The sequence below is a fragment of the Ylistrum balloti genome, unplaced genomic scaffold, assembly GCF_031769215.1.
Source record: "Ylistrum balloti isolate Yb309-2 unplaced genomic scaffold, AGI_CSIRO_Ybal_v1 Utg370530, whole genome shotgun sequence".
NCBI classification, from domain to species: Eukaryota; Metazoa; Mollusca; class Bivalvia; order Pectinida; family Pectinidae; genus Ylistrum; species Ylistrum balloti.
The window spans coordinates 95382-109624 of NW_026782338.1; the positions used below are offsets into that span (position 1 = coordinate 95382).

Genomic DNA, 14243 nt, shown 5'->3' on the forward strand with positions numbered 1-14243 from the left:
CATGTGATCTATGTCGTCGTCAAACCATTTTTTTTATTTTCGTCATATTTCCCCGTTTATTGATCAGTGATAACATTTCGTATACTTGCGTATGACGTCACGACATATTTACGTCATTATTGTTATCAATCATACACACTTCCAAAAAAAAAAGTTGGAAAATCATGTCAGATGCATTAATGGGTTTCATCGATATAATCGGATCAGAAGAAAGACGTAAAGAAAGTGTGACGTCATAGATTACGTCATCAACCACCTTAAAGTACCAAAGTATAAATTCTAATGTACTAATAAGTATATGACAGTTTATAACAACACAGACCAATTCTTGCTTGCCCTTTTTGTTATATGTTATATTTACATATATATATATTATTTTTAATACTTCGCTGTAGGCTTTGTTGCAAAAAGTAACCGGAGAAATTTACATGAGTTCATCATTTCAAACATCCTCCACCTCATTTTTTTTATCATTTGTTCACGTCAGCAAACAGGTAAAGGTTCTAGTCATTAGGTTCCAATAACGATATTTTGATAAAACTTAAGTTTATTTTTCAGCGTAGAGTTTCGAGTTAATTGACAACCGTTACATAAAATTGTATTCTTTTATTTCAGTTCCATCAGATCTTTTCAAATCATTTAATTAACTTTTCCACATCAGGTGCATATCATTTCAGATCAAGGAAATGAAAATTCGAACCGAAAGACTATTTTGCCATTATAACGCTGAAATCAAGAAGAGAGCAATTTCTTGGCGCTATTTATTTTGACGACTGACACTTATAAATATAAACTTTATTTGTTTTACAACAATTGCGAAACAAGTTATTTAAACTTATACTAATCACTCTTGTTGGCCCGGATGTAAGCGCGCGAGGGGCCTTATTGTGGGAGGAAACCGGAGTACCCGGGGAAAACCCACGCGGTCGGACAGGTGACCCCTTACCTTTTCACGTCCGTTCCGGGAATCGAACCCCGGTCGGCTAGGTGAAAGGCGAGTGCGTTAACACTGCGCCACCCGACCACCCTGACACTTAATACTTAAGTTATCGATTACGGTTTCTAAGTAAAAAAATGATTAAAATCAACAAATCAATAAAAAAAAATCGAACACATGCTTGTTCAACTTGAGTAATGTCGATTTGAATATGTGATATAACGTAATTTTAAGCATTATTAGGTTTTTTTCCAGTGCATTTGAAATTAGTATCAATCTTATTCAGCGCATTCAACTCGTAACTTCAGAATTAAAATTGCCGTTGAGTTAAACTGAAGTAAAAATGAGATTCACAAATTGATAAATGTAGAAATATATACATATACAATACAAGTTTTTATGAGCACAATTTCTGCCGAAAACCTTCTAGAAACTAAATTTTCTCTGCGAGTCAGTGAGCAAATTTGCGTACACACGAAATAAAATCTAGCTTCCCTACAAGTTGCTTAAATTTCGTTCTTTTTCATTTGTCCAATATATTTACATTTCTACATTTTGTCATGCCCTTATTCTGATATATACATTTTTTGTTCACAAATTATCGACCATTAAATTGATTTTTTGTTTGTATTTATCTTCTATTATTCATCCAACAACATTTGAACATTCCTGTGCAGAAATAGCGATGATAGTTTTTACCTGCCAAATCCAAGATGGCCACCTGCCAACCATTTTATTTCCTCTGATCAGACTCGAAATCAAATGGGCACATTGTGTGACATAAAGACAATGAAATAAATACGAAGTCAGGTCAACATTTTGTAATAGGTTTATTGTTATCATTACCAATGTATATTGTTCAATACATTCGATCACGAGAGTTAAATATCTAGTCTATATGTTTCAAGTTACATACACATTTGTTAAAAGTTGGCAAACAAGTCATCCTCACAAGAAAATGACCTACCATCGGACCAAGTACTACACACAGAGAAGAATCTAGCAGTAATTATGTGGGGGTTAGACAAGATCATTCTATCTATAAACTTGGTGAGAGTCGTACAGATCGGATGCCAGTGACGTTAGAAAACCACGAACAGAACCCATGTAATCTGACACCAAAGTTCGGACAACCTGTCTAATCTGACCACTGAGTACTCAGAAATCCTTTCTTATCTGAATCTTGAGTTTCCAAATATCCTGTCTAATCAGACCACCAGAGTCTAATCTGACCCCTGACATCCTGTCTAATCTTACCCCTGACATCCTGTGTAATCTGACCCCTGACATCCTGTCTAATCTAACCCCTGACATCCTGTCTAATCTGACCCTAGCATCCTGTCTAATCTGACCCTAGCATCCTGTCTAATCTGACCCCTGACATCCTGTCTAATCTGACCCCTGACATCCTGTCTATTCTGACCCTGACATCCTGTTTGATCTTAATATGGCTGTTTATAACTAAACCTGACCGATGTTTTCTGATTTCTTGTCTAAACCAAACAGTTAATGAAGACAGAAGTCCATTACCTTGGGTGTCAGATTCAACAGGTTTCACTATGGCCTTACAGTTGTAATAGTTTCTTGTTCCTTTCCCCCTTCCCCCTCCTAGAACTGATGTTAAAACAGTTTACACATGAATGACTGCATATAATAGTATTAAAACCAACAGGGAAGCTGTCACCATAGCAACAGAATAAAAACAAAATGTCCGTCTGTCACTTCTTATCTTACTAACCATTTACACCTTGTCACATATACACTGGGTTCAATGTAACTATGCCAACCCTTGACCATAAAAACACACACCCGCTTACCATAATGTATTCTACTTTTGGTTTGTACATGGCTTAAGTAATAACTTCAATATAAATATATGGGGTAGTAGTATGTAGCTACAATATTTATGAGAGTTACATCACCATGGCAATATGGAGTTTAACAGTTGATATGTTACCAGGGCAACAGGCAGCAGTTCAAATGGATTTTCTTGCAGCAGAGTGACAACAGGTTTACATATGACCTTCTAACAACTGCCTTAAATAACCTGTGTATACAGATGCCCTGCCTTATCTGTCTCACAGAATACTGGATTGGAGGGTAGATCTGACTAATATGCTGTATCTCAAGGGCACATTTCACTGTAAAATTTATTGGAGTAATATATCTGCACTGAAATTGTATTGAGTCCAAATTCTTCTGACAATCTATCACTGTCCAGTCCAAATTATTCTGACAATCTATCACTGTCCAGTCCAAATTATTCTGACAATCTATCACTGTCCAGTCCAAATTATTCTGACAATCTATCAATGTCCAGTCCAAATTATTCTGACAATCTATCACTGTCCAGTCCAAATTATTCTGACAATCTATCACTGTCCAGTCCAAATTATTCTGACAATCTATCACTGTCCAGTCCAAATTATTCTGACAATCTATCAATGTCCAGTCCAAATTATTCTGACAATCCATAGCTATCAAATTCCTTGTATTGTGGTTGGGCATCAACACCAAGAGATAGTGTCAGAATGATTTGTCCAGTGACATGAACTTCAATCCTGAAACATTTCTGTTAAACTCAGTAAATCATCTGAGAGTCAATGTACATTGGAGATGTCTTACTGCTGTATGATTATTATTCATTGGCTTGGTCAGTTTTGCGTCCAATGTCTATTGGAGCCGTGTTCCAATGAGAATGAGATAGTGGTTTATTTACATATGACTGCGCTACCTATCTTTATATAGGCCGGATATAAGATTAGGTAAAAACATAAGAGGTAGAATTGAAACAGAAACCAAGGCAAACTATATAACAATATCCTGTGAATGGAGTTTACAGTGTTGGAAAATTTCATCCAGATCACAGGGGCTTGTAATGCTACTATTATCAAGTTTTGAACAGAATGGCTGTACTGCAGAAATTATAGAGATGCACTACCTTTAATCATAACATGTCTACTCATGGCCCCTGTTTATCTGTTTTGATTGCCTTTAAGATATCAATTATTGCTGGATAAGCGTTGAATTAACGGCCAACTTCTACATCAGTTTACTTACACATATATATAAATATATACACACTGTATATATTGCTGATGAGCCAATGACTAAGTAATGGAGTATTTGTTTAAACAAAATTTTTTAAAAAATGTTTCTAACACGAATGTTGCCCTGCAGACAGCATTCCATTTAGATATTTTTCATTTCTTAGTAGGTACCAACACATACAAAATCTAAAACAAAAGGACAGGAGTTAAAATCATAAATTCATTTCTAAACTGGAAACCAAAATATCTAGATTTTATAGCTAGCAATTGAAATATAATTTTCTAAAACCAGAGATTAAAAATAAAATCACACATTTCTCAAGTGAATCTAGTGCATTCTACTTTTGATCATCAAGATTTTTTTCAGCCATCAGTATTGCAGTATCATTAATATGTTGTTGGTGCAACTGAGTAATCTTTTCTCACACTCAGAAAATGTATTATAGCAAGTATCAAGCACCATTAAACAGTAAAACTGACACTAAAACATAAAAAACCTCAGTTTATCCCTATAAAAAAACTGAAAGCAAATGTATTTGGGATATCCATCTAGCTTACAAAGAATTGTTATGTGTGTTCAAATATCTTGTGTCTTTCTCCCAAATCTCAACAGAGGCCTAGTTAACTTTATACTCAACAGAAGGGTCTACAGGATACTATAAGGGTGACTGAAAGCGGAATAACTGACAGATTAAGATTTTCCTTGTAAATAATATTGCTGATAAGTACAAGTTCAGTATGTTGTGTGTGCATATACATATGAAAATGGACACCGGATGATAACAGGGTTTCTGCCCCCCTACCCCTCCCTTCCCTCTTTACCGTAGAACAGGGGATATTCCAAATCTCTCTGTACTGGTAAACAAGCCCTTGGCCACAGTTACGTGACTTGACTTGTAATTGCAAACAATAGTAGTAAAATGTCGGAGTAAGCTAATATTGGGTTAGTGAATACGAAATCATGATATAATTGAATGTCCACAAGCTGTGTGGAGGTAACTGGCCTTGTGGTCGCCCCGAGAGTTAATATTTATATAGATTTATCAATAACATCCTCACATCCATTTATCACATCCAATGCTGTCTGTCACACGATCCCAATGGGTTGCAAAGTTCCCTATATAGTCTAGGGGGCCACACACGGCCATTCATGGGGCTCTAAAAATTCAAATCAGGGGCAAAACTGACCCCTTAAGCCCCAAATATCCCTAATAGGGGCCATCGTGTGCATCACTCCCAGTTGCCAAACTCCCTTCACAGACACTGCAGTAGAGTGTCTTAGCTGTACAGGCGACCACATCCAAGGAGCCGATATGTCCCGATTACATCCATGGAGTGGATGGTCGATGAAGATTACCTACACCACAGACTTTGAGAGTATAAGTCACATCCAAGGGACAATCTACTCTCTAGCGGTGCAGAGTGACGAATCAATCGGCCATGTTGTCACACCTTAGGAGCTGGACGTCTACACACACCAGGAGTTAAACCCCAGGAGTTAAACCCCAGGAGGCTATCACACCTGGGGAGTATATACTTATGTCTGTGAAGAGAATGAGAAGCTACTGCTACTGGCAGTGAGGCTGATCATGCTTCCACGTAAACTCGACACATCATCATTGTAAGTGGCGTCTAACGAAGCTTGGGCCACCTCCATGACACTCATCCCCATATCTCCAGTCTCATGGTCAAACTCGTCAAGATCACGTTCCTGTCGCTTTTTTAAATTATGAATTTTTTCTTTTCTATCTGCCATTAATTTGTTCCTCTCATCCTCCATCTGTGAAAAAAAAAACTTGCTCTTGATCTGCTTTCTGATTTATTTTCGTCCTACAAATTTTTATTTTCCTTTCTTTCAAAGTTAGATTTCAGAAAGAATAACATAAAAATTATATAGGAATCACTCTTACAAAACCAGACTAAAATGTCCTTTTTCCTTTGATGAAATATCAATATCCCTAATGTGAAATGTTATGGACACCAACTTCACAAAATGTAAACCCTATAGTGTTATGTTCAAGGATCAGAATTTTGTAGAAGAATTACAATACATGCTAACCCTGCTCTCCAACGTTTAAAACTGCTAAGAAACTATCATCTTTTTATTTGCAATCGTTCTCATCTCAAAACGCTTTTAAACAATTTTCAATTCAAAACAATAACAGTTTTTCCAAAATATCTAGGATGCTTCAATTGTTAAATTGTTTTGGGCACAAGTTTGCATTGAAACATGGCTGTATCTTTAGATTAAGAAAAAAAAAAAAAAAACAGCAAAAAAACAAATCATTACTTTTTGTTCTAGAAGTGCGCGTCGGAGAGAGACTCGTTCCTCAAGCTGTCGCCTCTCTCTCTGATGCTGGGCCTCCGTTTGCATTTTTATCTTGCTCTGGTAGGCCATGAGCAGCTCCAGTTCCTGTTGCAGTCGTTGTTTGAGTTGTTGGGCCTCTGTCTCCTGCGAGTCGTCCAGTCGCATCTAAAATGAGTTGATTGGTCAAGTGGTAAAAAACGTTATTCTGATGTTTATTGGAGTTTTAAATACACATTTCTTACTTGCTTGTTATATCAGACATTGAAATCAGATGTTCCAGACATTCTGAATTTGATCCCTCATGGAGGCATCGAAAAGTTGGGACAAATCCTAGCTTGACATTACACTGGGTACCATATATCATGTAACGATGAGCATTTTGTACTACAGAGCTCAGCTAATTCTGATTTTACATTAAACAATTCTTAATCTTAACAATGAGGTTATCATTATTGTAAGTGTGGCCTTCAAAAACATTGTTATTCTGTGTTCAATATAAGAATGTTCTTAAAATTACAGAACTTAAAGAAAGTGATCTGAAGAAATCTGAATGAAGTACTCACATTCTGCTGCTGTAGCATCTCTGCTATACTAGCCTCATACTGCTCTCCAAGGATGTTGAGTTTGCGGACCTGTTCCTCCTTAAGTTTCTTGACGACAGCTTTCTGTTCATTTTTGGGCGTATTTTGCAGTATATGTTCCTTAAGCGCCTTGTACTGTCTGCGCTGCGTCTGTACAGCTTCATGAAACTGCTTTCGTATCAACACCTCTTTTTGCTATGAACAAATAAATTGAACTATGAAACCCCTGAAGCTTAAACTACAGGTATGTATAAACTGGAATTGCATGATGCAAATCCAACTGGTCCTCGTTAATAACATTTTATTAAGAAATAGAACCTTTAACAATTCTCTTTATGGAAAAGGACCAAAAACAAAGTATAACCAAACTAAAGCCTTTAGATTTACCACTGCCCTGACACCAACATAGCCTTTAGATTTATCACTGCCCTGACACCAACAGAGCCTATAGATTAATCAATGCCCTGACACCAACAGAGCCTATAGATTTATCACTGCCCTGACACCAACATAACAGACAGATGGTGTATACAACATGTCCCTAACTACTTCATGGTGAATTTAAAACAAAATCTATAAATACTGTTACATACTCATCAAATGTAAACGACTTCATTGAAACCTCTATGTTATACCTGGTAGTACTCTAAATAAACTGTAACTTAGAGACAGACTGATGTCACTCGTTCTATCCTACTGCTGACAACACAGGGAGAGTTACCCACTTAAACAAAGGCGGGTAATCCATCTGTACACATGAAAGGGTAATGCACATATACAAGGGAGGGTAATACAGTTATAAAAGGTAGGGTAATCCACTTATACAAGGGAGGATAATTCACTTATACAGGGGAGGATAATCCACTTAACCAAGGGACAGTGATCAACTTATACAGGGGAGGATAATCCACTTATACAAGGGAGGATAATCCACTTATACAGGGGAGGATAATGCACTTATACAAGGGACAGTGATCCACTTATACATGGGAGGATAATGCACTTATACAGGGGAGGATAATCCACATATACAAGGGAGGATAATCCAATTATACAGGGGAAGAAAATCCACTTATACAGGGGAGGATAATCCACTTATACAAGGGACAGTGATCCACTTATACAACGGAGGATAATCCACTTATACAAGGGAGGATAATCCACTTATACAGGGGAGGATAATCCACTTAACCAAGGGACAGTGATCCACTTAACAAGGGAGGATAATCCACTTAACCAAGGGACAGTGATCCACTTATACAACGGAGGATAATCCACCTATACAAGGGAGGATAATCCACTTATACAAGGTAGGATAATCCACTTATACAGGGGAGGATAATCCACTTAACCAAGGGACAGTGATCCACTTAACAAGGGAGGGTAATCCACTTAGACAAGGGACAGTGATCCACTTATACAAGGGACAGTGATCCACTTATACAACAAGGGATAATCCACTTATACAAGGGACAGTGATCCACTTAACAAGAGAGGGTAATCCACTTATACAAGGGAGGGTGATCCACTTATACGACAGAGGATAATCCACTTATACAGGGGAGGATAATCCACTTAACCAAGGGACAGTGATCCACTTAACAAGGGAGGGTAATCCACTTATACAAGGGACAGTGATCCACTTATACAAGGGACAGTGATCCACTTATACAAGGGACAGTGATCCACTTATACAACAGAAGGATAATCCACTTATACAGGGGAGGATAATCCACTTAACCAAGGGACAGTGATCCACTTAACCAAGGGACAGTGATCCACTTATACAAGGGAGGATAATCCACTTATACAAGGGACAGTGATCCACTTATACAAGGGACAGTGATCCACTTATACAAGGGACAGTGATCCACTTATACAACAGAAGGATAATCCACTTATACAGGGGAGGATAATCCACTTAACCAAGGGACAGTGATCCACTTAACCAAGGGACAGTGATCCACTTATACAAGGGAGGATAATCCACTTATACAAGAGACAGTGATCCACTTATACATGGGAGGATAATCCACTTATACAAGGGAGGATAATCCACTTATACAAGAGACAGTGATCCACTTATACACGGGAGGATAATCCACTTATACAAGGGAGGATAATCCACTTATACAAGAGACAGTGATCCACTTATACATGGGAGGATAATCCACTTATACAAGGGAGGATAATCCACTTATACATGGGAGGATAATACACTTATACAAGGGACAGTGATCCACTTACACAAGGGAGGGTAATCCACTTATACAATATTCATCTTACCTTAAGACTGCGAGGTTGCTGTTTATGTTCCAGCAGATGTTTCTTGCGGAGGTTCTGTTCCTCATGTGCGTTGTACTCCTTCTGATTGTCACGCTCAGTCTGGTGCTGTTTTTTGAGGTGGTCATCACGTAGCTTCTGTAAGGTCTGGAGTTGGCGGTACTCAAGATCCTGTGTGCTGCTGTGGTGGCGTAGCAGCATGGCATGCTCCATCTCCAACTGAGCCTGTCGTTTACTCAGCTCCTGTCACAGACAGATATAAGTCAGTAACAATCAGCAGAAAATTATGTTGAAACAAAAGTAGCAAAAACATAACCATGTCATGTCTTTCTGACACCTACCTGCTCTCTTAGTCTTTTTCTCTATTACACAAAACTTTGATATCATTCCAACTTCATTCCTTTCCTTCAGAGAAAAGTCGGTGGATTGCAAAAACCGAAGGAATATTTGCAAAACTAGGATGACATCATAAAAATTTCTTCATCTTTCTATTTAATGTATTTTGAAACATTAAAATTTCCATTGTTCACAATTTTCATTGCATTTTCAGAAAGAACTATTTTCAATATGTAATTTGAAATGAATACTTTAATAATAAAATCAGCCAAATTTTCGTAACTAAACTATAAATACTCAAATAGGTGATTATGATTTCAGCTGACTGAGACAACTGAGGAAAATATCAAGCATTACAGTGTCATTTAGATCAATGATTAAAGTCTAACCTCTGTCAGATGTTCTTCCTCTTTTTGGTGATATTGCACAAGTTTTCGCCGCCGGAACTTGCGGATTTCAAATTCCATGGAGTCTTTGTGTCGTTTTTCCAGACCTACCTCCGCCTCTCTCTGGCGTTGAAGGAGGCGGTCCTTGTGAGTTCTCACCAAGTCTTCCCTCTCCTTTTTTGGTGTGCTGCCATCAATCTCCTGTTGAAAAAACAACGCTAGAATCAAATCAACAACAGTTGTCCTGCAGGAACTATACAGTTCATCCCAGTTAACCGTACAAAACGTGTTAGAATATGGCATGAAAACATAATACAAGGATATTGTTGGGATTTCATACCTTAAATAAATATGTGGACAATGACAGACACTGGTGACAGACCCTTTATGTAAGAAGGTGTCTTAGTCAAATTCTCTTGAAACATGAAAAAAAATTGGTGAAAGAAATGTGATGTCATTATGGAGATCTGTAATAATTAAGGGTAAATATTTAAACTTTCAAGAGGTGTAACCATGAAAACAGTACCAGTATACAAATTTCCGCATCAGGGGATGAATATTATTTCCGTTCATGCAGTGGTAAGGGGCAAGATTGATGCCTGTAAAATACTAATTGTAAAGGATTCCTTACTGAATCGACCTTTGCTTTCAAGATCACATTGATCAGTTAAAATATTTTGAAGCCATTACATCGTTTAACTACGGAGAAAAGAACACCCCATTGTCCTCGAAAGCTGGCATAGTTCTAAACTGATCTTCCAACTGAGTCAGTTACCTTCTTCATCTGCTCCTTATTGACCTTGTATTCTTTTTTCTGCATAGTTGAAAACGTCTTCTTCTCTGTGTCATGTGACGTTGATATTTGTTTTACCAGTTTCTTTTCCAGTCCCTGGTTATTGCGTGCCTGAAACAAGGGAGACAATCAATGTAACCCAATCCAGAAACAACACCAGACAAGTTAAGCCACTACAATGCGGAAAAGTAAATATGTTATTATAAGAGTATACAACAAAGATTATTCTTTTGAAAGTTAATCTACATAAATATTAGCATTATATTTTCAGTTCTCCACTGTTCTAACCTGATCCAATATCTTTATATTACCAATAGTCATGATGTTGACTCCTCTAATCTCAATGCAATGAATGTATCATTCCTATAGGTACAACCTAGTCAGTCTCAAAATTTTCAATAGCTGGCATTTTCCAAAACTTTTCCTGGTCATCTTTATACTGGAGTGAGTATCTATGTAAATCTCAAACTTACCACCAATTAGTATCAGACCATTGAGCTTAATATAGTAAACAAATTTTTCTTCACATTGTTTTCTTCTTTACTGAGCCAAAAAAAACATATAAAGACATGGACACAAAGAACTTTCACTAACGTAATGTCAGAGAAAGTGCATTTAAATATTTTCCATTAAAAAAAAAAAAAAAACACAAAGTTTCTTTATATATCAAAATTTGTGTATCATACGTAAATTGATATGGTCAGGATTTACACATGCTTACCATCTTCTCCTGGTCAGCTGCTTGCATTTTGCGAATTTTCTCCATTTCAATAAGGAATTTCTGTCGCAAGTTATCATACTCCTTATCCAGCTTCTGTTTATGCTCTTCCATTTCTGTTTGGAACTTCGTCTCGTGCTGGAATAAAAAGTACCAACAAACTGTAACATGTCTGCATACACTAGGAAAGTACATTAACATTTTCTTGAAAATTCAGAAAATATGTTTCTTCCTTGTGGGAAAAATAAAAAAAAAAAACTCACTTTTGTCTAGAAAACTTGGCAAAATGAATCACTGAACATAGATTGTTCTAATTTGTGGAGTTTATAGATCAGATCTGTACAGCTGCTTCTGTTAGTGAGCTAACTGCCTGGGACATGACCATCGCAAAATTTCAATTTATATAAAAACACATTGGCAAGTATCACTTATATCAGTATTTTAAACGTTTTTTAAAGTTTTAAAATACGCTTATCACAGCCACATCCCCTCCAGTGCTGTAATTCTAAATATTAGGCATTTCAATCATAAATGCTTCTTACTATGATTTTTTGACCTCTTGGAATACAAAATGGATGCTGATCCGAATTTTGACCCACACCTCAACTTTTGTCCTTCAATAAACCAATATTACAGGTCTGCTAATGATTCTGAGCACATGCTCAGCTGTGTCATTACTTTTTGTTTCCAAATCTTTTACCTGTTGCAGTTGTTTCTGATGGGTTTTCCTCATTCGCTTGTAGCCTGTAAATTGTTCCTTCATATCATTAGCATGCTCGTGTTCCTTCATCTGTTTCGTCACGAGATGGGTCGTCCGGATTGTGGCAAAGTTGTTGGCACCAGCTTCCATTCTGTTTATGCTTGAGTTCGAAGGCTAAAATAACAATTGTCCTTTTGTATGTACACAATAAACAAAGTAAAATAACACCTTTTTGTTTGTAATAAATCCATACTGCTCCATTTGACTGAAATGCTACAAACTTTCACTTTCTTTTAAAACACAAAGATGAAGATGTTTTAAAGAAATAGACAATACACTGAATGTATGCTACATTACACATATTGATAAGGGTTGTATATCCTTTAAATTTTTAATTGGTATTATTTTGTAATTAGAACTCCCAGTGAAAGCAGACATATCCTTAAAGTATCAACCCATTATCAGTTTACAGAAAAAATATTTCAAAGTTTTTTTAAAAATTAGGGAACTCTTTTGTAAAGGAATAAATTCATAGTAAGGTAGCATAAGGTAGTATATTAATAAAGCAAGCGCAGTCACGAATGAGAATTATTTAAGTTAATGAATTTTTGGCAAAAAAAAAAAAATCAGTTATTTTATCAACATCTAGATACTTCCATTTTCATATGATTCAATACAAAGTCTTGTAAAACAAGACTTCTTTACGATGACTTGAATTCATTTTTTTCCCCAGTCTCTTCAAGATATTGATCTATCTTTTAAGTTCTCTGTAAACAGCATTCTTTTCTTGTGACATCACTAGAATGGCTAGATGTCCCAGACATGCGTTTAGTTTGGATAACATAAAGGTTTTGTAAAACTTGTGTTGAAGCACTAATATCAACAGATCATATAGGCATAAGAGGGTTGACAGGGGAACAAAATCTGCCCTGAATCACCACTAATATCTGCCCTGAATCACCACTAAAATCTGCCCTGAATAACCACTAAAATGTGCCCTGAATCACCACTAAAATGTGCCCTGAATCACCACTAAAATGTGCCCTGAATCACCACTAAAATCTGCCCTGAATCACCACTAAAATCTGCCCTGAATCACCACTAAAATCTGCCCTGAATCACCACTAAAATCTGCCCTGAATCACCACTAAAATCTGCCCTGAATAATCATTCAGTGTTTTTCCATCTTCAGGTCAATCTTAAATAAGATAGCGGAGCATGATTAGAAAAGAAATTCCATAGAATTTATTGTCCAGGATGAAAAAGAATGAGGTGAGGATGATGGATGACACATTGACAGAAAACTAGACAAGTTTGGCAGTGATAAGAGTGATTGTAATGATAGTTGATATAACTAAGATGTGATGAAGTGTTACATAGAAATGTGAGAATGCATAATCTTAATATACATGTATGTAGTTTGAACAAAAATTGCCACTACAGATGTAAATAGATCTTGATTTGTCATGTATGGAACGTGTAACTGGTAAAAAGCTGTTACCCCACTGTTGTAAACATCATATACATGGTTTTATAGTTCACAAGATCCTTATAGAAAAATAAACTTCACAGTAGACCTTCTGTCAGTCTAAACAAAATTTTAGAAGTACCGTTGAACCCATTCAAATGATATGAACTTATGTTTGTGAAAATCAAATAAGTTTGAACTATCAGCGTCAACATTGCCCAAAAAGTGTTTAAAAATTGTCCTAGCAAGGCAGGAAACCACTTCATCAGTAATGACCTGTTTGGAATATTGAAAAAATAATGTTGATTATAATTTGATCAAGAAATAATAGGTTTCATCATGTAATCATGTGAGCCTGAAAAACCAACATATGTCTGCCTGTGTATTGATGAAAATTTGTGTAAATATATTTGATATATCAGTATTTTGATTGTAGATTGAGGATGCTTTCACGTAAGCGGTTGAAATGGTTGGATGTGAAACACTGCTGAACATTTTGCACATGCAGTTTGAGAGACCAGCCATGCCTGTCCAAAAATGGCTGAATATCATAAGTTATAGCTAAGGATTAATGTTTGTTAAAATCATCTCACTGGTGTTTACAAAGCATATCTATGAGTCTTGTAATTATGTATTTGATGTTATAAATAGGGATAGTCTCTAGACACCATAATCTTTATCAA

At 36.5% G+C, this 14243-nt stretch overlaps 1 protein-coding gene across 8 annotated transcripts in view; it reads right to left on the bottom strand.

The window, feature by feature from the left end:
* Nucleotides 1–1750: 1750 nt before the first annotated feature.
* Nucleotides 1751–14243, bottom strand: part of LOC132555950 (serine/threonine-protein kinase TAO1-like) — a 38945-nt gene continuing 26452 nt past the window's right edge. For all 8 annotated transcript variants that reach the window (XM_060220322.1, XM_060220327.1, XM_060220328.1 and 5 more), the window contains 8 exons: nucleotides 12093–12266; nucleotides 11396–11530; nucleotides 10657–10785; nucleotides 9885–10082; nucleotides 9163–9402; nucleotides 6859–7071; nucleotides 6278–6460; nucleotides 1751–5767 (listed from right to left, as the gene is read on the bottom strand). In XM_060220322.1, coding sequence (XP_060076305.1) covers nucleotides 5525–5767; nucleotides 6278–6460; nucleotides 6859–7071; nucleotides 9163–9402; nucleotides 9885–10082; nucleotides 10657–10785; nucleotides 11396–11530; nucleotides 12093–12266 — 1515 coding nt within the window. In that variant the 3' untranslated portion in view covers nucleotides 1751–5524. The remainder of the gene's footprint in view (nucleotides 5768–6277; nucleotides 6461–6858; nucleotides 7072–9162; nucleotides 9403–9884; nucleotides 10083–10656; nucleotides 10786–11395; nucleotides 11531–12092; nucleotides 12267–14243) is intronic.